Source organism: Vanacampus margaritifer, chromosome 1, assembly GCF_051991255.1.
Source record: "Vanacampus margaritifer isolate UIUO_Vmar chromosome 1, RoL_Vmar_1.0, whole genome shotgun sequence".
Classification (NCBI taxonomy): Eukaryota; Metazoa; Chordata; class Actinopteri; order Syngnathiformes; family Syngnathidae; genus Vanacampus; species Vanacampus margaritifer.
The window spans coordinates 3,970,336-3,993,853 of NC_135432.1; the positions used below are offsets into that span (position 1 = coordinate 3,970,336).

Consider the following 23,518-nt stretch of genomic DNA (forward strand, 5'->3'; position numbering starts at 1 on the left):
TGACGTCAGCAGGCGAGAATGGGGGCGTGGACGAGAGTTGAGTTGGCAAGTTAGTTCAAAAGTCGCCACTGAGAGGAGCCGACGTGAGGACACCCGGTGCACGTAAGACGGAGGTCCACCGTGACGCAGGAGAAGCGCAGGCCGCCTCTCCGCTCCTCGGCGCGGACCATGCGGGGGAGAGGATGGGGGACGAGCCAAGAGTTTCTCCCCTCAAGAACTTCGTGGCCGGGGGCGTCGGCGGAGCGTGTCTGCTGCTGGCCGGACACCCGCTGGACACCATCAAGGTGACTCGGTCCCGAATGTGTTTGCCTTCCGACTCTTGTTGCTCTTGACCTGTTTTCTACTCAGGCTTTGAGGAGATTATTGGACAAATCAGCTTAAAAACGCACGAGGCGCAAGTGGAGCTGCAAATTTAGCTCGAAAACCTTCTTGGGGCAATGTTGTGTTAATTAATATTAAACCGTGAAAACAACAAAGCGGGGCAGCGTGATCCGGATCAGTGGTTACCGCGTCTGCCGCACAGTTCAGGTTGAGGGTTCAATTCTCCGGCTTTCAGTTTGTGAGTGAGGAGTCTGAATTGTGTGAATAAAGTGTAGAAGGGCATAAAGGTGTCAGTCTGATGTTAAATAGGTGAGATTATGGCCGCAAGAGAGGAGAAATCGCTAATTCCAATATGATTTTCATTATTAGACAAGACAACAATAGTCAATTGATTAATCGATCCTAAAAATAATCGATAGTGACAGCATTAGATATGATACAATTCAAGGACTGTACAAGGGGAAGAATTCAATTCAGTTCAATTTGATGTACTCATCAAAACGGATTATAGAAAAACATCAGATTACAGCAAATTGTTTAATTTCACAATCCTGACACCCGCAGCTATTTGCATACAAACGTTTTCCAAATATTTCCCCTTTGATGATGTGTGTGTTGTTGCGTTGTGTTTTAGGTGAGACTCCAGACTCAGCCCAAAGCCTCTCCGCTCTCTAGCTATGTCGTCTACACGGGAACCTTTGACTGTTTTCGCAAGACCATCTCCAAAGAGGTCAACACACAGGACACAATCGCACACACACACACACACACACACACACACATACATTGGTAAACTGGAGCTGTGTCGAAAATGTAAATGTGTGTGTGTGTGTGTGTGTGTGTGTGTGCGTGTGTGTGTGTGTGTGTGTGTGTGTGTGTGTGTGTGTGTGTAGGGCATCCTGGGCCTGTACAAAGGGATGGGTGCTCCGCTAGTGGGTGTGGCGCCCATGATGGCAATCAGTTTCTTCGGCTTCGGTTTCGGGAAGCAGCTCCAGCAGACGGACCCCAGCCAAGAGCTAACGTTAGTACAAGAACACACACTGACGCGTGGGACCTTCAAGTTCATGCCTGAACCTTGAAGCCAGGTCTAACGTTAAAGCCGGTCCAAAGTCTGAACCCTGAAGTCATGTCTGAATCTTGACGCACTTAAAACCAGTAAACACGCCACCCCACCAGGGTTATTATAGTTTTGGAATTTTCATTGTAGTTAGTTCTGATTTCGTTTTGAGTTTTTTTTAAATTTTATTTAGTTAGTTAATTAGTTTTCAGGGTGGTTCTTTTTATTAATTTTAGTTATTTAAAAATGCTTAGATTTTAGTTTAGTCTTAGTTAGTTTCAGTATTAATATTACTTGTGCGCAATATTTGATAAACACTAGGGGTGTGCCAAAAAATCGATTCTCATTTAGTACGATTCAGAATCGATTTTAAATGTCCCGAAATCGATTTAAAAAATTTTTTTTATACTGTCTTGCCTTTGTCTGTGTGCCTTTATTTGGAGCGCTGTTCATGTTGTACCCGATTTGGCCACTGAGGGGCAGTGTGGTTCCATGCGGTCTGATACACTGTTAAGTTGTAGCCACATTATAGAGTAGAAGGAAAAAGTCACGATTAAGTTATTCCAATAAAAGTTGTTTTTTTGCAGTGTGGAGCCGTTCTTTTGAGTGATAAAAGTGCTGCGAGTAGCGCGCTAATTAGCATTAGCGAGTCAGACTGGAGTAGATCATTACAATTCCTTGCACATCTATAGATTGAAGCAAAAATCATTGGCAATCAAATCATTTTGAATCAAAAATCGTTCCCAATCGAAAATCGATTTTGAATCGCAGCGCGGAGCCAAAAATCGGAATCGAATCGTGAGACATGGTGGGAACACCCTTAATAAACATCATGGTAAAATGAAAAACGGAGCCAAATGTCGAGCACGAATTGTCGTCTCAGAGCGGCGTCATCCGAAGCTTTTGCTGCTGCTGCAAGATGACGTCACTTCTGTACAACACACTTTCAAATGTCCTTATTCCGGTTAATATCAAAATAAATATACTTAAAATCACATTTAAAATCATCCCCAAAGGCTCATCTATTAAGTTAATTACAAAAGACTAAACAGACATTTTCTGTATAATTTGGTTAGTTTTAGCTAATTGTGCCAAATGTAGTTTCGGTTTTCGTTTTTTTAAAAAGCATTTTCGTTTTTAATTGACTTTGTTAACAGAGTTGTTCTTTGAATTTTAGTTTGAGTGTTTTCATGAACTAAAATAACCTTGTACTCCCTCTAAAGGCACATATTCGACACTCAGATAACACATTTGAACCGTATTTTCTATACATCTTATACTTACTTAAAATGAACGCCAGCAAGTTTACTCCTCCTTGCGTTTAAAATGGTGCGTTTAAGTTGAAATGTGTTGTTTTCTTTTTTGGACTCAATATTGTGCGATAAGTCTGATAGCATGCAAACGTGCCCTGACCTTATTACGTATGTCCAAATATAAATGTTGACAGCGCCGTGCCCTCGAATGCTATTGGCTAATGTGAGACCCGCCTCTTATATTATGAATGTCACAATTTCAGCTGCCACTCAATTGCAAGGACCTCATGTTTCTCCAGAGCATATTTTCAACAGTCGTCTACTTCATAAATGTGTTACATGGGCGGTGTTTTGAATATGAAATATGATGTAAAGGTGTTCAGAATAGGAGGCCTATATATAGACGCCGATTGTCTTTATGTGACTGTGTTCAGGCATGCTCAGATATTCCTGTCAGGATGTCTGGCGGGGGTCTTCACCACAGTGATCGTGGCTCCGGGAGAGAGGATTAAATGCTTACTGCAGGTGAAGTCCAAAGTCTGACCCCATGACCCCACACCAACGTGTTATATGGTACTATGGATGGGGGATGGGGTGTCTTGGTTAATCAGTCCGTGGAGAGGAAGTTACGGATTTGTCCTGATCTTTTTCTTAGACTCTCGAGCAGGGGTAGCGAACCCTGGTCCTCAGGAGCCGCTGTCCCCGCCTGTTTTACATGTCTCCCTCCTCCAACACAGCTGATTCATTTTATCAGCAAGCCCGATAATGATCCTGTTCATCAAATCAGCTGTGTTGGTGGAAGGAGACATGGAAGACGGGCAAGACCGTGGCATTTGTAAATTTTGAACATGAACATCATGTGAATCAACTTACGATTGTGATTGGTTCTGTAAGATCCAATCATGAAGCAGAAGTGATGACATCATCCAAATGATCCGTTTTATTGGTTTGGACACGCAAATATGTCACGTCCACTGGGACCATCTGAGGGTCCGAAGGGGTTAATTAGCCGGTGGTGGCTTCATTTGTACACAGTAAATTCTGCAGAGCAAATTTGACTCTATTTAGAGTGGGACCAAATAGACTCGGTTTTAGAGTAGGCTCATATTTACAAATGGAAGAGAGTAAAATAAAGAATTGAAAAAAAAAAAAAAATCACTCAAGAGTTGAGGAATGAACTCATGATATTCAGACTGCCGCACTGCCACCTGAGCTATGCCCCTCCTACTGTTTGCTTATCTCCAAGAGACCAAAAACATCGATTCCAGCCGACACCAGCGATATACCAACACACAGCACGAGCTCCGTGGCTCAGGGAGTAGATGGGCTGTCTCCCAAGCTGAAGGTCGTGAGTTTGTTCCTCAACCCTTGAAGTGAATTTCTTTTTTCAATTCTTTATTTTACTCTCTTCCAAGTGTAAATATTACTAACTGAGTCGATTTGGTCCCACTCTAAATAGTAGGGGTGTGCCCAAAAATTGATTATCATAAGAGTCACAATTCTCATTTAGTATGATTCAGAATCGATTTGGAATGTCCCAAAATCTTTTTTTATTTTATTATTATTTTATACTGTCTTGCCTTTGTCTGTGTGTGCCTTTATTTGGAGCGCTGTTCATGTTGTACCCGATTTGGCCACTGAGGGGCAGTGTGGTTCCACGCGGTCTGATACACTGATAAGTTGTAGCCACATTAGAGAGTAGAAGGAAAAAGTCACGATCAAGTTATTCCAATAAAAGTCGTTTTTTTGTGGTGTGGCGCCGTTCTATTGAGTGATAAAAGTGCCGCGAGTGGCGCGCTAATTAGCATTAGCGAGTCAGACCGGAGTAGATCATTACAACTCCTTGCACATCTATAGATTGAAGCAAACATTTTTTGTCAATCAAATCATTTTGAATCAAAAATCGTCCTTAATCGAAAATCGATTCTGAATCGAATCGCAGACCCAAAAACCGGAATCGTGAGACATTCAAAGATTCCCACCCCTACTAAATAGAGTCAAATGTACTCTACAGAATTGACTGTTTGGTGTGGATGGTTGTGTATCAGTGTCTCCATTTAACAGCATTCAAAGTCACTACAAAGGCTCAACTACGCAGTTGAAGCCAACGACAGATGTGTTTCGTTTTGAGCTATTCAGGTTCAGGCTGGTGGCGGCCCGTCCAAATATTCGGGTCCTCTTGACTGCGCCGCGCGTCTCTACAAGGAACAGGGCATCCGCAGCGTCTACAAAGGGACGCTGCTGACACTTATTAGAGGTACACTGGCTCTCAGAATGAAAAGTATGCATCTCCATTGCAGCTTATTTACTGCACATAGTTAGTTCATGTTCCGTACACCTCGAATGTTGCATATTGATCATACACTGCAAAAAGGGACTGTAGAAAATTGAAGAAGAAAAAAAAAAGTAAAATAAGAAAATTATTACTTCTAATAAGAAAAATGATCTGCCAACAGAACAAAAACATTTTACTTAAATTTACCTGTAAGATTTGGAAAAATAAGAAAATAATACTATCAAACACTGTGGTCATGAAAATAGTATTTTCAGACTAAAAACAAGTAATGTCGACTTTTTTCAAGCTGTAATAAATATAACTATTTTCTTAAAATACATGAGATTATTTATTTCCTTTTTTACACTTGGATAACTTAGCCTGAGTGTCAAGCAGGGAGGTAACAGGTCCCATTTTCTTTGTCATAACATAGCCAGGAATTGAACCCACAACCTTCAAATCTGAGGGTAGGCACTCTACCACTTGACCACTGAGCTGGTACTGAAAGATGGAAAAATGAGCTTAGTAAATATAACGAAATGAACCATATTGCACGCGTCTCTTTTAATACATGTATTTTTCCCCCCCGTTTATCTTATTACAAGATTATGCAAAATCTTAAAATAAGAAAAGTCAGGAAAGCCCAGTTCAGGCCCTTTGATGTTGGTTAGTTGTCATCTTAAAATGTGGCAAATGCTCGTTTTAAGCCTCACAGTATTTAAAACTGGCTGTTAACACTCAATGCCAAGACTGCTTCATCAAAAAATGATAATTAAGTAATAAGTATCTTAAAATAAACACAATGATCTTGCCTGACAATTTCATTTGAAGTAAATAATAACTTGTCAAATCAAAATAAGCAAATTTAGGTTCAATTTAAGAAATGATATCTTAGTTAGGATTTCAGTTTTTGCAGTGTATGTGACGTATGTAAATCCTACAATTCCTACATAAAACATTAACAAATAAAATGTATGTTCTATACACCTCCATGTTGCACATTTACATCATATTAGATGACAATACACCTCTAATGTAACATACTTATCATCTATTCATCATCTATTTTATGTCTTAATGCAACTCATTCTATCATATTTACATCTAATGTTTTCTACATGTGATATTTTAAAATAGGAGGTAAATATGCTCTATTAGAGGTGTAGAGAACATTTACATCATAATGGTCTCTACACCTCTAAGTAGCATATTTACATAATGTATACACAACATATACTGTACATTATATTTAACTCATTTACTGCCATTGACGCTTATTTACGTCAAAAATTCATTTTAACTATTTTTTATTAATTTAACTTTTTTTTCCACTTTTTTAACAAGCGTATGAAAACCTAGATTTTTTTTATTGTATATTTAGAACAGATAATAAAATGTGAGTTAACTAGTGAAGTCATGCGATTAATTACGATGACAAATTTTAATCGCCTGACGCCCCTGATTTTTAATCATCTTTTCTTTTTTAAATCTTAAATCTTTATCTTAAAAAAAAAAATATATATATATATATATATATATATATATATACTTTTTTTTAAAGAAAGTATTATTAAAAAATTAGGTTAGGTGATAAATTTTCTAAATTTAATTAATTGCATGACTTCACTAGTTAACTCACGATTAAAAAAAAAAGAATTAGGGGCGTCAGGCGATTACAATTTTTTTATCGTAATTAATCGCATGACTTCAATAGTTACCTCACGATTAATCACAAATTTTATATCTGTTCTAAATGTACAATAAAAAAATTATAGGTTTTCATACTCTTGTTAACAAAAGTAGAAAAAAATGTTAAACTAATAGAAATGGTTCAAATGATTTTTTGACGTTTATAACCGTCAATGGCAGTGAATGAGTTAATGGAGCATACACCTCAAACATAATATATATATATTTTTATCATATTAATAAAGTTAACTGTTTGTGTTTTCTTGTCTTCCAGATGTGCCTTCCAATGGTCTCTATTTTCTGACGTATGAATACCTGAAAAAGTTCCTGACTCCAGAAGGTCAAAGGTAACTAACTGCATTACCACGTAAAGGCCACAAGGTTAAAGATGGTAAAACCTTCATGCTAGCTGATCTTTCCATGGCTCTGCGTTGTTAGCGTTTCTCAGCTTGGCGCCGCCTCCATCCTGCTCGCTGGCGGCGTGGCTGGACTCTTGAACTGGACCATCGCGCTTCCCCCAGATGTCCTCAAGTCCAACTTTCAGACAGGTGACGTATGGATGTGAGGACCCCCCCCCCCCCACCCCCTCCTGGGTGACAGAGCATGAATGTAATAGCAATCTTTAACTCATTCACTGCCATTGACGGCTATAGACGTCAAAAATTCATTTTCACTATTTCTATTAGTTTAACTTTTTTTTCCCCACTTTTGTTAACAAGACTATGAAAACCTCGGGGGAAAAAATATTGTACATTTAGAACAGATATAAAATTTGTGATTATTCGTGAGTTAACTAGTGAAGTCATGCAATTATTTACAATTAAAAGATTTAATCGCCTGACGCCCCTAATTTTTAATAATCTTTTCTTTTTTTTTACATTTTTATTTTATTATTACATTTTTTATTGTAATTAATTGCATGACTTCAATAGTTAAGTCATGATTAATTACAAATGCTATATCTGTTCAAAATGTACAATACATTTTTTTCTAGGTTTTTATATTGTTAACAAAAGTGGGAAAAAATGTTAAACTAATAGAAATAGTTCAAATGAATTTTTGACGTCTATAGCCGTCAATGGCAGTGAATGAGTTAATAAATGTTTTATTTTTACAGTTAATAGGGTTTCGGTATAAACTTTATTTGTGAACATGCAAAAGTTATACAGCACATGAAAAATATTGAGCCTCGCCTATTCTCAGTTTGCTATTCATGAATTCACCTATTCATAATTTTTTTGAATCGCATCATCTATGTTATCTATTTTTGAGGTAATGTTAGAAAAATAGTGTTGAATTGTGATACAGTTTATAAAAAATACTCACTTTTTTTTTTCTATATCCACTGTATATACTGTTTGTGTGCGCGTGTGTGCGCAGCCGCAGACGGCAAGTACAGAGGTCTGGTGGACGTCTTGAGGACGCTGCTTCGAGAAGAAGGAGCCAAAGCGCTCTACAAAGGTTTCAACGCCGTCTTCCTCCGAGCCTTCCCCGCCAACGCCGTACGACACCTTTCTCTTGCGCTCTTTTGCTGATAAGACGCCATCCAAATCTCCTTCTCTCCTTCTTCCAGGCATGTTTCTTGGGCTTCGAAGTGGCCTTAAAGGGTTTGAACTGGCTGGCACCCGGCTGGTGAACCTGCGAGCTACTGCGGCCAATAAATTGCTTTGTAATCACGGTTATACGGAGTTCCAGATATGACATGCGGAGAAACATGCACGCAAAATGCTCATTTGTGGCCAGTGGCCAGTTGGGTAAGCAAATCAAGCGCACCTGCTTTGGAAAGGCGAAGGTGTGTTTCATTTGTTTACCCAGGTGTCCAAGTTGTTCATGATAATGATTTTAAAGCCACAATTTAGTATTTTATGGCCATAAATAAGCAATCTGTATGCAAGTTTTATCTCTATTGTTGCTACAATTACTTTTTAAAATCTATTTACTCCTTTTTTGTTTGACTTTGTAGCATGTTAAAAACAATTGGTGCTGATTTATCGACCACTTTGAGATCTACATTTGGACTTGTATCATTTATTTGGAACTTTTTAAAGTGCATGAACATGTTTGTAACTGTTTTCAATAAAACTTTTTTGAATTTGACAGCAATTTGCTTATATGTTATCCTGCTAAAAGTCTTCTTGGACGATGCTGGCAAGACAAAAATAAAAGAAAATACATATTAAAACATGTAGGTCTAAAACAAACTGTACAATGTGATATATGAAAAACAAAACATAAACCATGCATACAACACAAAACAATAATTAAACAATTATAAATAAACAGACAAAATCATTTGCGTTGTTTCACCTGTTCTATTTTTATTCATTACTGTGCATAATTAGTATTACATTGAATCTTTTGGAGTAAAAACTACAGTACCCACAATCCAAGGCGACATTTCTCTTCCGGGTTATGTGGTTAGCCTGTCAAACGGAAAAAGGCAAGTGAGTAAATATTTTTTATCTGTTATACTTTGTGCATCTCCCTCTCATTATTGCAAGGATTTATATTATTATTTTGTCGACCGTATTACTAAATGTCACCTTATTCGTATTGAAGTTTTACGTGGTAAATGTAAACCGTGTGTTAACTCGTTAGCAACCATAGTTTGACTTCAATACTTCTGTAACCTTATGTGTAGAGTGGCAAACTAGAAAAAAAAATCTTGTGTGCAACTTTCACGCTCAGCAGATAATACTTAATGTGATGGTTCCTCTCGATCAAAGGTTTTAGGCGTGGATTTGACCGTGCAGAATTATTTATGATGCATAATGTAACCAAAATATCAGTTGTGTACAATTACAAATGACTATGACAATCACCCTTCTCTTGGTTAAAAAATGACGAAAAGAGCACAGACGATTGTGATCATTGCATTAAAGTAAAACATGCAGAAAGACGTTGCAGATAATTAAAGTTAAGATCACAATTGAAAACGTCGATCATGCAGTTACCCGGAACGGAGTGTGTTAACTTTAACTTCTTGAGAGATTGGAAACAATAAGAGAATACACTTTTTCACGACAGTTTAGATGCCCTGGCTAGTCCAACCAACCATTTTGGGTTGCAATAGCAGTCACCTGGTGCTATTTTGCTGTCAGCATGCCACCTAAATGATCTACTTGGAGGGCTGAAAGATTAGTCCATTTTGTTGCGAAATGTAAGCTTATTGTCAGAATGATGGTTTTCCATTGTTTAAAGCGCAGCCTGTCCACTGCTACAACCCACCTGTAACATTGAGGAGCTACTTTACCAAACAATGTACATGTTGCTAATTTAGCGTCTTTTCTGACCCTTCCAGCAACTATTTTTTTTCCCTAAAAGCTGTCATTCCAGGAAAATTAGTGCAATTTTGAGCCCCATTTTGTATGATGCAGAGGCAGCACTTTATATTGGATATGTGCTGGAAACTTTTGAACTGAAATATGGGCATCTTGAGATTTAATTTTAAGATCAGCCCAATTTATCAATTATTTTTGGGCCCAAAATAATTTAATGTTATCGTAAATGATGCCATGTGACATTTGCTTGTTTCCATTATACAAAATATCTGTCTTTTGTTGTCCCACATGTCACACCAGGTGAGCGTGTGTGGATGTAGTGCGTGTGGAGAGCCGCGATGCCACTGGAGGTCAAGTGGCCTTTTCCACAATGCCCAACGTTGGCGTGGAGGCTCTCTGGCTCGCTCATCATGGGCTTGGTGGGCTCCTACTCCTACTTGTGGACCAGTAAGTTACATACAACGTCACAAAATATTGTATTATAAACTCCAGTTAAAATTCCACTACATCAATTCTATAATATTTTACTGAATGATCGGTTATTTCATTGAGTAACAAAAACTTGAATGTTCTCACCTATTCAACAATGCCAGCAAAGTCCCATTCAAAATATTAAAGGTCCTTCTCATGCTATTTGTGTGTGTGTTTTTGTGATGAATTTGCATTTTAACATGGCTAAAAGCTCAAAAAAGTTGATTTTGCATGATATTTGGGCCCTTTAAATGTGTAACTTCCTGATTTTTTTTACTAGTGTACTGTATTCCAATAATTCACATTATTTGCCATGAAAATTTTCCAACTTTAACTCATTCACTGCCATTGACGGCTGTAGACGTCATAAATTAATTTTAACTATCTTTATTAGTTTTACACTTTTTCCACGAGTATGAAAACCTAAAAAAAAAATTATTGTACATTTAGAACAGATGTAAAATTTGTGATTAATCGTGAGTTAATTATTGAAGTCATGTGATTAATTACAATTAAAAAAATAATAATCGCCTGACCGATAATTTTTTTCATTATTTATTAAAAATTATGGGCGTCAGCCGATTCAATTTTTTAATTGCATGACTTCACTAGTTAACTCACAATTAATCACAAATTTTATATCTGTTCTAAATGTACAATACATTTTTTTTGAAGTTTTCACACTCTTGTTAACAAAAGTGGAAAAAAATGTTAAACTAATAGTTCAAATGAATTTTTGACGTCTAAAGCCGTCAATGGCAGTGAATGAGTTAATAATTCCCAGAATTTGGCAACTTTAGCAGGGATCCCCACTGGAACCTTCTCATCACTCGCCAGCCTTGTCGCTATTCCCGTAGAGCACCTGAACTGCCTGACGGTGCACAACCATGAGGTTCTCTTGGAACTGATCGACCAGCGGCCGGCTGACACGCCCCTCATCACACTTTCCAATCACCAGTCTTGTATGGATGACCCCCACATCTGGGGTGAGAGTCCACCTGGAAGTGCTGCCGATGCATCAGGAGATTCAACACATTGTGTGTGTGTTTACTTATTTGTGTGTGTTTGTTTGCGGCAGGTGTCCTGAAGCTCAGACATTTCTGGAACTTTAACAAGATGCGATGGTAAGCACAGTTTTATCTTGGTCACATACTGTAGATAATTTCTTTCTCAATTGTTATTTTATTGTTTGTTTTTAAATGCACTCAATCATTTGTGTTTACAGCAGTACTTATTTCACATAGAAGGTAATGCTGGTAAAAAGATGGGATAAATCTCCAATACGCATGTTCCACGAAAACCGGTTGCCCCCCTCCCCCCTCCACCCAAAAAATAAAAAAATAAAAATAATAATAAATAAATAAAATAAAAATAAAATACAATTGTAAACTTTTAAAAAATAAATAAATCTGTAAATAAATAAATCCAGAGGACAGAGCCATGGTTTATGGTTTCATGTATGAAATGAATGTATGTTTCATTCAACTGTGATCGGAACAGGACTCCAACAGCTTCGGACATCTGCTTCACAAGGGAGTTGCACTCCCGATTCTTCAGCCGAGGGAAATGCGTGCCCGTCTGTAGAGGTGAGTGACACGAGAATGCCGTTTGACTTTTTTATGGGTTGAATGTTGGTATTTTACGGCCCCTTCTTTAGGCGATGGCGTTTACCAGAAAGGCATGGATTTTATTCTGGAGAAGCTGAACAGAGGAGAGTGGGTGCACATTTTTCCTGAAGGTAGGACTACGTTAATGTTTGAAAGAAACCATCTAGAATGGATTGTTGCAGTTATTTCAGCATTTTTTTTTTTTAAATTTGTCTGTTGTTTTATTTATATATATTTTTTAAAGTGCAGTGACTAGTATTATAATTAGCTTTTCAAACTGTAAATCCACGATCTTAATACTGAAATAACGATGGGAAACTCCATAGATTCACTCAAGGAAATTAGCATCACTTTTGGTTAGAATTTTTTTAAACAATCCAAGGCAAATTCTGTGCTCTGTGAAAAAAAATCTGAATTTCTGGAGTGTAAAAATCGATTACTTCTTGACATCATCAATCAACTCAGCTTCTATACGGCTTATTTGTGATTTAAAATAAATATATAAATAATGTAGTGGATGTGGGTTAGACACCAGTGGGTTTAGTAATGTTGTTGTTGCTCATTGAACAGGCAAAATCAACACAAGTGAAGAATTCCTCAGGTTAAAATGGGGTAAGTACATTGCATGACGCCCATTCACGTGTAACGTGTTGCTTACACAAATTTACACTGGGGGTCTTTTAGGCGTGGGACGCCTAATAGCAGAGTGCACCCTCAATCCCGTCATCCTGCCACTGTGGCATGTGGGTAAGTGAGCCATGGCTGTTTTTCAATGACTTTCTTACATGTTGCATGTTCTTGTCTAGTCTTCTCTTTTTTGTAACTTACCAAAATCAGGTTCATTATTTTGATTAACTCATTCACTGCCATTGACGGCTATAGACGTCAAAAATTCATTTGAACTATTTCTAGTTTAACACCTTTTTCCCATTTTTGTTAACAAAAGTATAAAAACCTAGATTTTTTTTTATATTAGAACAGATATAAAATTTGTGATTAATCGTGAGTTAACTAGTGAAGTCATGCGATTAATTACGTTTAAAAATAGTAATTGCCCGACGCCCTTAATTTTTTTTATAATTTTTTGTTTAAAAAAAAACATTATTAAAAATTAAAATGATTTTTATTTTATTTTTTAAGAAAAGGTTATTAAAAATTAGGGGCATCAGGTGATTAACATTTTTAATTGTAATTAATCGCATGACTTCACTAGTTAACTCACTATTAATCACAAATTTTTTCATTCTATTAACAAAAAATGGGGGAAAAAATGTTAAACTAATAAAAATAGTTCAAATGAATTTTTAACGTCTATAGCTGTCATTGGCAGTGAATGAGTTAATGCTATCCATGTTTATGTATTATGTGCTTATGTTTTTTAATCAAATTTAAATAATCAAACGAAACCTTAATTTCTAAACCGTTCAAGTGCGTGATATGTAATTTTTGTTGGCTATATTTTCTTGTATTTTTGTTTCTCTGTTACTTTTCTTTTGTTTATTTTCTACAAGCCGATTGGCAGTTTTTATTTTTCTGTCACATTTGTGCTTATTCTGCCTCTTCCCTAAGTGTCTACCTTTAGTTGAGCGGACAGATCACGTGGTCTGCTCGCCGAACGCCAACACACGGTAGAAAATGTCATAGACGGGTTTACAGAAATTAGCATCACACTTGCAATCCTTTTAAACAATCAAACAACTGTTATTTAGCATAGCAGACAATACATTTTATCCTCTGTGCTTCATGGAAAGCAATTTGCTCGATAGACTGCATCCGATATATTCCTCTTTATAACAGTCGTTATCTTTTGTGTCAGGCTTGAGTGATGTCCTTCCAAATGTGAGCCCCTACATCCCTCGGATTGGCAAGGTAGGAACAGCCTCGCGGCGTTCTCCCTCATTCTCTCACCCCCGAGCGACGGCAAATTCCGATTAATCGCTTGTGTGCTTCTAGAGAATCACCATCCTTGTGGGAAAACCCTTCGGTGTCGAAGACCTCGTGGAAAAGCTCAGAGCGGACAACAAGAGCCAGGTGAGGCAATATTTGGATCATCTGTAACTGTCGTCAATCATTCACTTTACTGATCTTGTTTTGTCTGTTTTGTTGAATGTGACCTGCTGTATGTTTAATCATAAAAAAAGGTTGTTTTGTGTCACTTCAGAGGTGCTACATTCCACTTTAAAATGTTCCGGTGCAATGCGTTGACAATGTGTCATCAAGAGACATTCATACGTCCTCTCCATCAATTTGCAGTTGGAGATGAGGAAGACACTGGCGGACGTCATACAGGTGGACTTTCAGAGACTAAAAGTTCAAGCTGAGGCACTTCACAAATCCTGAGCGTGGTGAACCTTCACATGAACACAAGGGTTCGGCCACAACATGCGGGAAGCCATTTTGTGCAGGAGTGTGCCAGAGCAAGTATCAAAGGACCTAATTTGTGTGAAGAGAACTCCTCTCAAATGTTTTAAAAACATGCTGAATGGGACAGAACATTAACTGACCTCATTCATGTTTGGACACATGGTTATTCTTCTTTAATGTAAAACAAAAAACATTTTATGGTTGCATTCTATTATACCTTATCTCATCTTTCCGTGTATCATTATTTTTAGCACTGCACATTTGTTGTCCTGATCACTGTCAGGAGGAAAAAAAAATGTATTTGGCTGCTCCTTCCTTCCTGCTCTGTCAATGCCAATAAAGTTTTTATATGGGGACCCTTGTGTGGTCATAATAAGCATGTTTTCCTGATAAACTCAATGTAAAGAGAGAAGATCATTGTTGAAATCGGATGCCCATTTATGCTACATTGGGACTGGCAATGACATGGTTCTCTCAATTGAAGTTCATTTGTCAGTAATTTAAATTTTTTAACAGCTGCTTCTGTAGTTCAAAGTATGTCCTTGTGATGTGCAGCGCTTGCACTGACAACATGGTTGCAAACACAGAGGGCCGAGTTTACAAAACCACGTGACTTTACAAAGCCTTTTTGTTGACCATTTTCCAAAAAAAGCGACTCACAACTTTGGATGGATCATTTTCATATAGTTTTCTATAGCATAAGAAAGGAGCCCATGCAGTGGAAAGCAATCAGTGAATCACAGAGACAAGAGCATTATTTCAGAATAGACATACTTTTAGTGTTTTGTTGTGTCTGTTTTTTTGTGAGATTTAATGTAAAACATGCACTGACTGAGTAAAATGTACTAGCCTACCTTGCTACCAGAAATAAACTAGAGCAACAAACAAAGCACCTCTCTGTTGTTACGAAGGGATGTTTTCAATAGCAATTAATTAGAAATAGTAATAATTACTAATATAATTATTACCATCTTAATTATTGTTCTTATTTTTATTATCATTGTTAGTATTTTTTTCGTGTGTAAAATAATACTTAGCGGCTGCGCGAACGAGGCTGCGCAGTGACTTCATCTCTTCATCCGCTCTCCGTGACGTCACACGCTGGGATAACCGAAGATGGCGACGACTGAGACGCTTCCCTTTCGCAGCATCTCCGCGACCCTCTTCGTCCTCCTGCTCGGCCTTCAGAGCAACTGCGAGGAGCAGGTGCCGCTCGTCTTGTGGTCGCACCAATGGTGAGTCCGATTTTTTTGTTTTGTTTTTAGCATGTGTGTTTTGGCTGGGGTGTTGAGGCGCAACGGCCGTCTAAGCCACCTGACACCTAGTAGCATCTCTATGTTCAAAAAAACAAACAAATAAAAAAACACACCCAGATATCCACCGTAAGACATACTGGGGATACGGACGTGCTAGTTAATTAATCACCCATTTGAGAATGGATGGATTGTTTGCGTGCGATTGTTTGGGAATGAATGACACATTGAAACCAATGTTAAAATACAGTGCACGACTGCTGCAACCAATGGAGGCGATATTTATTTATTCATTCATTCATTCATTCGTTGTCGTCAAAGCAAGCAGTAGTCCTTGACTTGTAAAAGTTGAAGTGCTGATTCATTGAAATCCTCTAAGTAAAATAAAATTAAAAAAAAACAGGGACGGGCCTAACCCTTGGGCGTTATTTTATTTTGAAATGGCTTGGTCAAAACCAAAAAAAAAAAAAAAAAAAATGGTCAAATAACGCCCAGGGGTTGGAATTCAAGGCAAACATTTTCTATTCAATAATGTGTTATGTGTGCCCCCATTTGTCAAAACATGGTCTTCTGCTTAATTATTTTGTTTGTGGAATAAGAATTAAGCACTATATACATCTGGGGGTTGGGCGGGGGCTGCTATTTTTTTATCTTCTGCAAACAAAAGTTTCCCTCTTTTATTTATCTGTACTGTACAGCGCTCCTACTGTCAAGAAAAAAAAAATCTAATTAACACACAAAATATTATTCAATCATTCACTTTATTTTTTTTTAGCCCTTGAGAATCAAATTTCGATCCTCTGTATGTTGCAGTATTGCGGATTGACAATATACCATTGAATTTGTATGACACAAGCACAAACATGTACAGTATGCCATGCCATCATATCCGTTGCGGCTTTCCGGTTTTGCACAACGTTTGGTAAAGAGCTGGCTTTGAGCCTCAACAAATATTGCTATTACTTTCCCGCAAAAGCAATCCAAAATACCTTGTTGAGTTGCAAGGTCCACACTGTCTTCCTAGCTGTCTTTTGGTTTCTTTTTGAATTGAGACAATCGTGGTTTTGCTCGCCTCATTCTGCTCATGGATCTTCTTCAGGACCCCCCAAGCGAACCAGCCCCTCCCTGCAGCAGGTCACATTGTCGAGCAGCAGCAGCTGGCCGGTTACCTGGACAGGACTCTCAACACTGGCCCCCGAAATGTGCTGCTGTTTCTTCAGGACAAGGTACGTGCATGGATAACATTATAAAGAGGGACGTTTTGCTTTTTGTGAATTATTTTCAAGCAAAAGTCTTTGTCTTTCCTCTAGATGAGCGTGGAGGATTTCACGCTGTACGGAGGAGCTTTTGGAAATAAGCAGGACAGCGTTTTCCCCAACCTAGAGGTTGGTTCAGGTTTCTATTTCTTCTTGTTTCATTGCCTTGTGTTGGCTTTTGGACACCAGGGGGAGCCAGTGCATAAAAACTAAAAAAAAAACGGCAACACCTAATCAGCCTTCATTTTGTTGCTTTTCTTTAGCAGCCATGCAATTCCACTTACCATTTTGTTTGAAAAAAGGAAAATGACAATAATAAATGACTATATTTAGGAAGAATTTTACCCATTTGAAATATTTAGAAAATTATAGCTGGTCCATCCATAGATTTTTATATATCATTTTGAGAGCTTTTATTCAGATGCTTGACAACTCTTTAAATTGTGAATGCCAGTGCGTCATATGTCTAATTAAAGAGGACAGCGACACCGTGCAGGGTTTTGAGTGGCAAACGCTAACATCAGTTGTGTGTTGAAGAACGCTCTGAGGTCATCGTCCTCCTCCCTTGTGCTTCCGGCCGTGTCCTGGCCGGCCTCCAACGCAGTGATTGGTCACCTGCAAGAGCAACTTGAAACCTCCCCTTTATACATGGACCCCGACACGCTGAATCAGCTCACGCTCAACGCTTCCTCGCCCGCCCTGCTCGTTTTCCGGCTGCCCTACTACATCGGGTTAGTTGGCCAGCATGTGCTCAGTACGGTGTTGCTTCTGTAATACAAAAACAATAGCAAGAACACCACCAAGCAAAAATGTCACCAAGAGTAAACTGTACTGTTTATGACCTCTCACAGTTGGGAACGACTGCTCGAATCGACTCTGAGAGTCGCTTGACTACCAAATGTTTGTTTTTGCTTTAGGTCTGATCTAATGTCTGCCAAAGAAGTTCTCAGTGGCAACGGTGAGTCGCTGTTGACTCGGGCATGTTGTGGTTGATTAAAAAAAAAAAAAAAGGGTAACGTTGAACCAACTTGTTCATCTTGCATTCTTTAGACGAGGTGATCGGCCAGGTTGTGAGTGTCATGAAGAGCCAGTCTGTTCCATACACGGCCATCTACACCGCCCTGCAACCCTCCAGGGTGAGTCAAACACAGTAGTGAGAACACACAGATTGGCTACCAGTCGCCATTTGCATTTTTATGGAGCACTCATGCACCCTTTTAAGATGTTCAATTTTGTGCTGTATTTGTGTTGCAATTCATTATTTTATATATGATCATTTTGATAGGGGGAAATAAAGAAAAATGTTGGGATGCAAGAACTTTTAGTTACTGGCATGTTAGAATTCTCTAATTTCTTCTCCTCTCCTTTTTTTTTTTTTTTTTTTTTTTGCCAGGCCTGATATCAAGCATGTTTAGGCCCTCATCCGTAGCCTCTTTTCAAAATTTCTTATTTTTCCTTGAAATGTGAATTTGAGTTTGGCTCATGGGATGTTAACCTTGCCAGCAAGCTGAATTCTCGCATTATTTATTCCTAAATACTACGAGCATCATTGATGGGAAAACCAGAGTTTTGTCTTTAGCCACAGGTGCTTCTCGTAACGACAGCGAGGACAAGCACACGTAGCCAAAACCAAACTGTGGCATGGTTTTTCCTTTCCTTTCTGACGAGAATCCATCTTGCACTGATCCCGCTGATACGTTCGCAACCAACCTTTAGGTCAGACCAATCGGGCGTTGTTTAGGGCGGGACATGCCGCCGTGACGAAACCAGGAAGCGCCGACGCCGGGGTAAACAAACAAACCTAACATAGACAAATGGATGCTGCAATTAATTCTGTTCTTGCAGAATTACTTACTGTTTCCTTGTTGAATGTTGAACAGCTAGAGGCGCTTCATGCATTTTTATCTGCTAAAGATGTTCGTGCTTTTTTTTTTTTCTCCCTAAAATGAGACCGAAGAAAACATTTTCATCCGTTGCCCTGATTGGTCAAAACAAACGTGCAATCCCGCATCGTCCAATCATATCGAAATATTGTACAGAATGTCCCGCCTTTCGCAAGCAAATCAGCGTGCTACAGTCCCAGATTGATACTGTGAAGAACTCCCTTGAGCGAATCACAATTATCAATCTTGGCGATTGATCTTTGTGCTCAATCCCAGAAAACAGGTGAGCCGTGATGTTCACAACATGAGCACTCAGGCACTGCGACAGATGTCATTTTCAGTTGATCGTAAGATGCAGTGCAAGGCAAAATGTCCGCCTTCTGAGATCGATAATAATGGATGGATTTTTTTATTTTTTGCTTAATTTATACTCCACAATATTAATCAGAATACCGTGCTTCGACTAGTGGGGATGCATAAAATATATTTCAAGAAAATTTTCGACCTGATTTCCCTTTTAAGGCTGTTTATGTTTATGCTGTATTATTCGCTTGCTGGTGTTTGTTTGTCAGGGGGCACCGTCATTCTCCATGGAGGCGGCTCTGGCGGGTGGCCGCTCGCTGCTGCAGGCCAGAGGCGGATACAGAGATCGGGAGCGAGAGCGCGAGAAGCAGCGCAAAATGAAGGAGAAGGCTGGCGTCTATGCTCCAGTGGAGTTTAAGGTCTTAAAAAGCATTGATTTGGGGTTTTTTTGCTTCTACAAAATAACATTTTCTTTTCTTCATCTATTACCACATATGTTGTACATTTAACCCGATTCATTCCATTTTGATCAAATTCAGCGTCCGACTATCAAATGTGCCTAAAGATTACCTTGTGGTGTGGTGCGGGATTGTGTTGGGACTCTGACATATGTGATCAATGTTAAACATGTTCAGTATTCACAATGAAAAATCCTGTCGTGCCCTGCCTCCAAGAGTGAAAATCTTCCTGCCTGTAATTGATGCTCCTTCCAAAGGATTTGCAATTGCCTTTTGATGCCACAAGATGGCAGCAAAGTACTTTATCTCAATTAATGTGAGCTTTCACTTCAATGAAATTGTACCAAATGACACCAAATCACTCAGGATTACTCTATTTCTATTACTCTGCTACTTCTTCTTGTATTACTATTACTCAGTAAAAGTTCTTGAACACACAAAAATGATGCACCGATGAGAGAATTTCCAAATGTGTGCGTGCAGGAAGGTGAGAGTACCTGCATCCTCCTGTGGGCCAAAGGCCTGTCAGTCAGCATCCTTCGCAGCGGCCGCTGGGAGTCACATGACCTCACGCCGTCCACCTTTGGTGAGGGCGTCAGCCCAAAGCTGCACGGTTCCAGCTGCGACAAAACAAGAGCAAGGTAGCGCAAAGATATCCGCACATGTGGACGTTTTTGGAAACAGTTAACTTCGTTTTATTATTCGTGAATTCACAGATTTACTCGCCCCCCTAATGGAACATGTTCTTAGATGTTTGCGAGAAAATTCACATAGTCATGGCTCTGGGCGCTTTCTCCAAACATTGTTTGTCGATTACTTTGTATTTCCAAACCGCAAAGGATTTTGACTTGAATTAATTGCGCCCTCTGTTGGTTGGGAAAAGTCATGAATGAATGAAGCTGCTTTTCATTTTGAACTTGTCATTATTGTAATCTGTTCTTCTTTATTATTTTTTTTATTCTTTGCAGACTAACCCTTAATTACGAGAATGTTCTTGGGCACCGCAACTTCAAACTGATGTGAGTCTGCTTGACACACCCACTTTGAAAGTGGAACAAATCTGATTTTGAGAAGTCAACATTTCCCCCCCTTAAATTGAGATATTTTTTTCCCAGGGTCAAACTGCCCCATAATGTGATTCTATGACATTATATTGTACTATAGTACTCTATGCTACACTATAGAGTTCTATACTATACTATACAGTATATATACTACTACGAATAATACATTTTATTTAAAGAGGGCCTTTCAAAGTATATAGTACCATGATACTGTTCTGTATTATATTAATCTACTCTCTACTGTGCTACATATGGTATTACGTGCTTCTACAAAAAAAAACAAAAAAAAAACATTTTTTTTGCATTTTTACTATCCAAAATAACTATAGCGTGAACCCCAGTTTACTGTGGGCTATAAGTTTCAGATCCACCTGAAAATTCATGATAATGAGAGGAGTACTGCACTAAACTTTACTCTCCTACACATTAGGGCTGCTCGATTATTATGAAAATATTAATCACGATTAGGATGATCATTTATTTTTTTGTACAAAACAAGAAAATGTTTAAACGTAAAAAAATCTTAAGACCAAAATCTTTGAAAAACTAAGTATGCAAGTTCATTTTAGATGGAACAAAATGTATTAAATTTGTTATTTTAAAATAAAATGAAAAGGTGCAAATGTATAAATTTAAAAAACTCAAAATTTGTATTTATAATCTTTATTTTTTGAATTTTTTTACAATTATGCTGATTTTGTAATTGCACAGCCCTACTACACATTACTACTACAGGTACATTATACTATACCACACTGCACTGCTTAAGTTGTCCCCATCATAAAATGTAAATAACTGTACAGGCAAAGTAACATTCTTAACTTTCATATAAGTGTAAAAAGCCAAAGAAAAAGCCAGTGTTTGTCCGTGCAGCTTTGCGCTGAGCCAGCGCCACTACAAGGTGTCGGCCCGCCGCTGGTTCACGCTGGACGCCGTCGAGTTGGAGTACGACGGCACCAAGGCCACGTTTAACGGCAGCAGGAACATTTACGCCCCTGCCGAGTACTCGTACCGCTGCGAGTCGGTCAGCAGCTTCCGGTGGCCACAGCTCGTCCCGCGTTCATCCAAAGATCCCGCCAATCAGTGGAGGGTTGCGTTTGAAGACTTCCAAGTAAGAAGATTGAATATCTACATACAGTACTTGGAATATAGCATTTTTCCAACGTATTTCATGTTGTAGATACTGCTAGCTTTTTTTACATATGTAATGTGTATATACTTCTAATGTAGCATAATTTGAGAAACGTCAAGTGTACCATATATGTTCTACATTTTCTTTACTTCCTGTCAGTGTGCCAATGCAAACATGTGTGCATTAATGTCACGTGATCATGTCCTGACAGATTCAAGGCTTCAATGTGAGTGGCAGCAAGTTCTCGTACGCCTCCGACTGCGCCGGGTTCTTCTCGCCAGGCATCTGGATGGGCTTGATGACCAGCCTCCTCATGGTCCTAGTGCTCACGTACGGCCTACACATGATCATGCAGCTCCACACCATGGACCGCTTCGACGACCCAAAAGGCCCGGCCATCTCCGTGCCACAGACGGAGTGAAGTCACACCCCATCTTGTCTTTCCATGCACCCCCCATCCGATGTCCTTACTCTCCTGTCTTTATGTTTCGTTCACACTCTCGATAGCATGGCCCTGTCCCTGTATTCCCATCTACCCAACACCCTGCTTCCTTTCCCCCTGTCCTACCACAGGGATTCTTCCACCCTCATCTTGCCTGCATCCGTGTTTGGCTTGTGGTGTAGAATAAGCACTGGTTTCTCGTCCCTGTATCCTAAATCTTCTTATTGTGTTCAAGTAATAGTCATTTTATGGATGGACAAAAAAAGATGTGCACAAACTGAAGCTTGTTGGAATCATTTAGTCCAAACTCTAAAAAAAAAAATATATATATATATATAATAATAATAATAATCTCTAATGTGAAATTATTTATTGAAGAAGGTGTTTTTTAGTTAATTATTTTTGTGTTTAGTTTTTTGTTTGCCGAAGGGAATATTGTCTGTAGAAAGGAAGAATATTTGTGATGTCACCTGGTTTGATTTTGTTGGATGACTGAAGTGAAGGTGCTGTATTGTCAATAAAAACGTCTGTGGAAACAATTTTCCTTTATCTAAATTTTCATTCCCAAATATTTGGAATAATTTCATAATCAAAGAAGAGCCGTTTTGCACTCAATGTCAAATTTGAATATGTGCAAAAACTATGGTAAATGAGCTTTGACTTGTATATTTGAATGCTTTATATTTGGGGTGAGGGTGCAAAATGATATTCAGCAGCAATGAAAAGTTATTTTGTGCCCAAGAATATGTTGGAACATGATGAAAATGCTATGAATCGTCATTAAAATTCACATACACATCTCTACTCATGTCAACTTCAACCTCTGAAAATATCAAAGCAATTGCCGCAGTATTTGTGATTTTATGGCCAGTAAGTCTCACCAGTGAACTCTTAAGTTTACATTTCGAGCACAACTGTAAACATTTTCAAACTCACATTTATGCCATAAAAACGTACTTGGACAATGACACTTGAATAGTCTGTGTGCTGTGAGAGTACTTAAATACTTAAATTAATAACTAATATTATATTGATAATGTGATCAAGTGTAGTGACTAGGGTAATTAATCTTATGTATTATTTTGTTTTTAATGACTGTCCTGTAGAGGGCGCCATTATCACACTGTACTCCGTAGTAATGAGACCAAGAATGGTGAGGGCATGGGCCTTAAAAGCGCTTACAATTTGATGAAGATTTGGTTAAAGCTGCAGGTACAGGATGCCTTTTTCATAGTTTGATGGCATGAATGAAAGCGTTCTACTTTTAGTTTTACATCTTCTTGTTCGGACACTACACGTTTTAAACACAAATCAAGATCTCTTAGTAGTAAGGCTCTGGAAAACACGCAACACCGGTTGAACATTCAACCATCATTAACAGCAAAATAGCAGGCAAATTAATAAGTATA

General features: G+C 38.5%; 3 protein-coding genes across 4 annotated transcripts; all 3 read left to right on the top strand.

The window, feature by feature from the left end:
- Positions 1 to 62: 62 nt before the first annotated feature.
- LOC144035384 (mitochondrial carnitine/acylcarnitine carrier protein-like) lies at positions 63 to 8,692 on the top strand. The gene is made up of 9 exons (XM_077545024.1): positions 63 to 284; positions 956 to 1,051; positions 1,215 to 1,342; positions 3,066 to 3,156; positions 4,771 to 4,888; positions 6,870 to 6,942; positions 7,034 to 7,143; positions 7,976 to 8,097; positions 8,169 to 8,692. The coding sequence occupies exons 1-9, from the start codon at positions 183 to 185 to the stop codon at positions 8,229 to 8,231; spliced, it is 903 nt and encodes a 300-aa protein (XP_077401150.1). The 5' UTR covers positions 63 to 182; the 3' UTR covers positions 8,232 to 8,692.
- A 287-nt stretch (positions 8,693 to 8,979) lies between these two features.
- tafazzin (tafazzin, phospholipid-lysophospholipid transacylase) lies at positions 8,980 to 14,674 on the top strand. Of its 2 annotated transcripts, none has more exons than XM_077571897.1 (11): positions 8,980 to 9,039; positions 10,177 to 10,323; positions 11,148 to 11,333; positions 11,426 to 11,471; positions 11,848 to 11,933; positions 12,005 to 12,085; positions 12,525 to 12,566; positions 12,639 to 12,701; positions 13,771 to 13,823; positions 13,908 to 13,985; positions 14,208 to 14,674. In XM_077571897.1, the coding sequence occupies exons 2-11, from the start codon at positions 10,215 to 10,217 to the stop codon at positions 14,292 to 14,294; spliced, it is 831 nt and encodes a 276-aa protein (XP_077428023.1). In that variant the 5' UTR covers positions 8,980 to 9,039; positions 10,177 to 10,214; the 3' UTR covers positions 14,295 to 14,674. The 2 variants fall into 2 exon arrangements, with proteins under 2 accessions (XP_077428023.1, XP_077428032.1); XM_077571906.1 differs by having other exon boundaries at positions 11,205 to 11,333.
- A 712-nt stretch (positions 14,675 to 15,386) lies between these two features.
- atp6ap1a (ATPase H+ transporting accessory protein 1a) lies at positions 15,387 to 22,433 on the top strand. Its single transcript, XM_077550211.1, has 11 exons — positions 15,387 to 15,553; positions 16,671 to 16,797; positions 16,882 to 16,956; positions 17,365 to 17,558; positions 17,745 to 17,785; positions 17,878 to 17,963; positions 19,283 to 19,432; positions 19,955 to 20,112; positions 20,440 to 20,490; positions 21,409 to 21,646; positions 21,879 to 22,433. The coding sequence occupies exons 1-11, from the start codon at positions 15,435 to 15,437 to the stop codon at positions 22,086 to 22,088; spliced, it is 1,449 nt and encodes a 482-aa protein (XP_077406337.1). The 5' UTR covers positions 15,387 to 15,434; the 3' UTR covers positions 22,089 to 22,433.
- Positions 22,434 to 23,518: the final 1,085 nt, after the last annotated feature.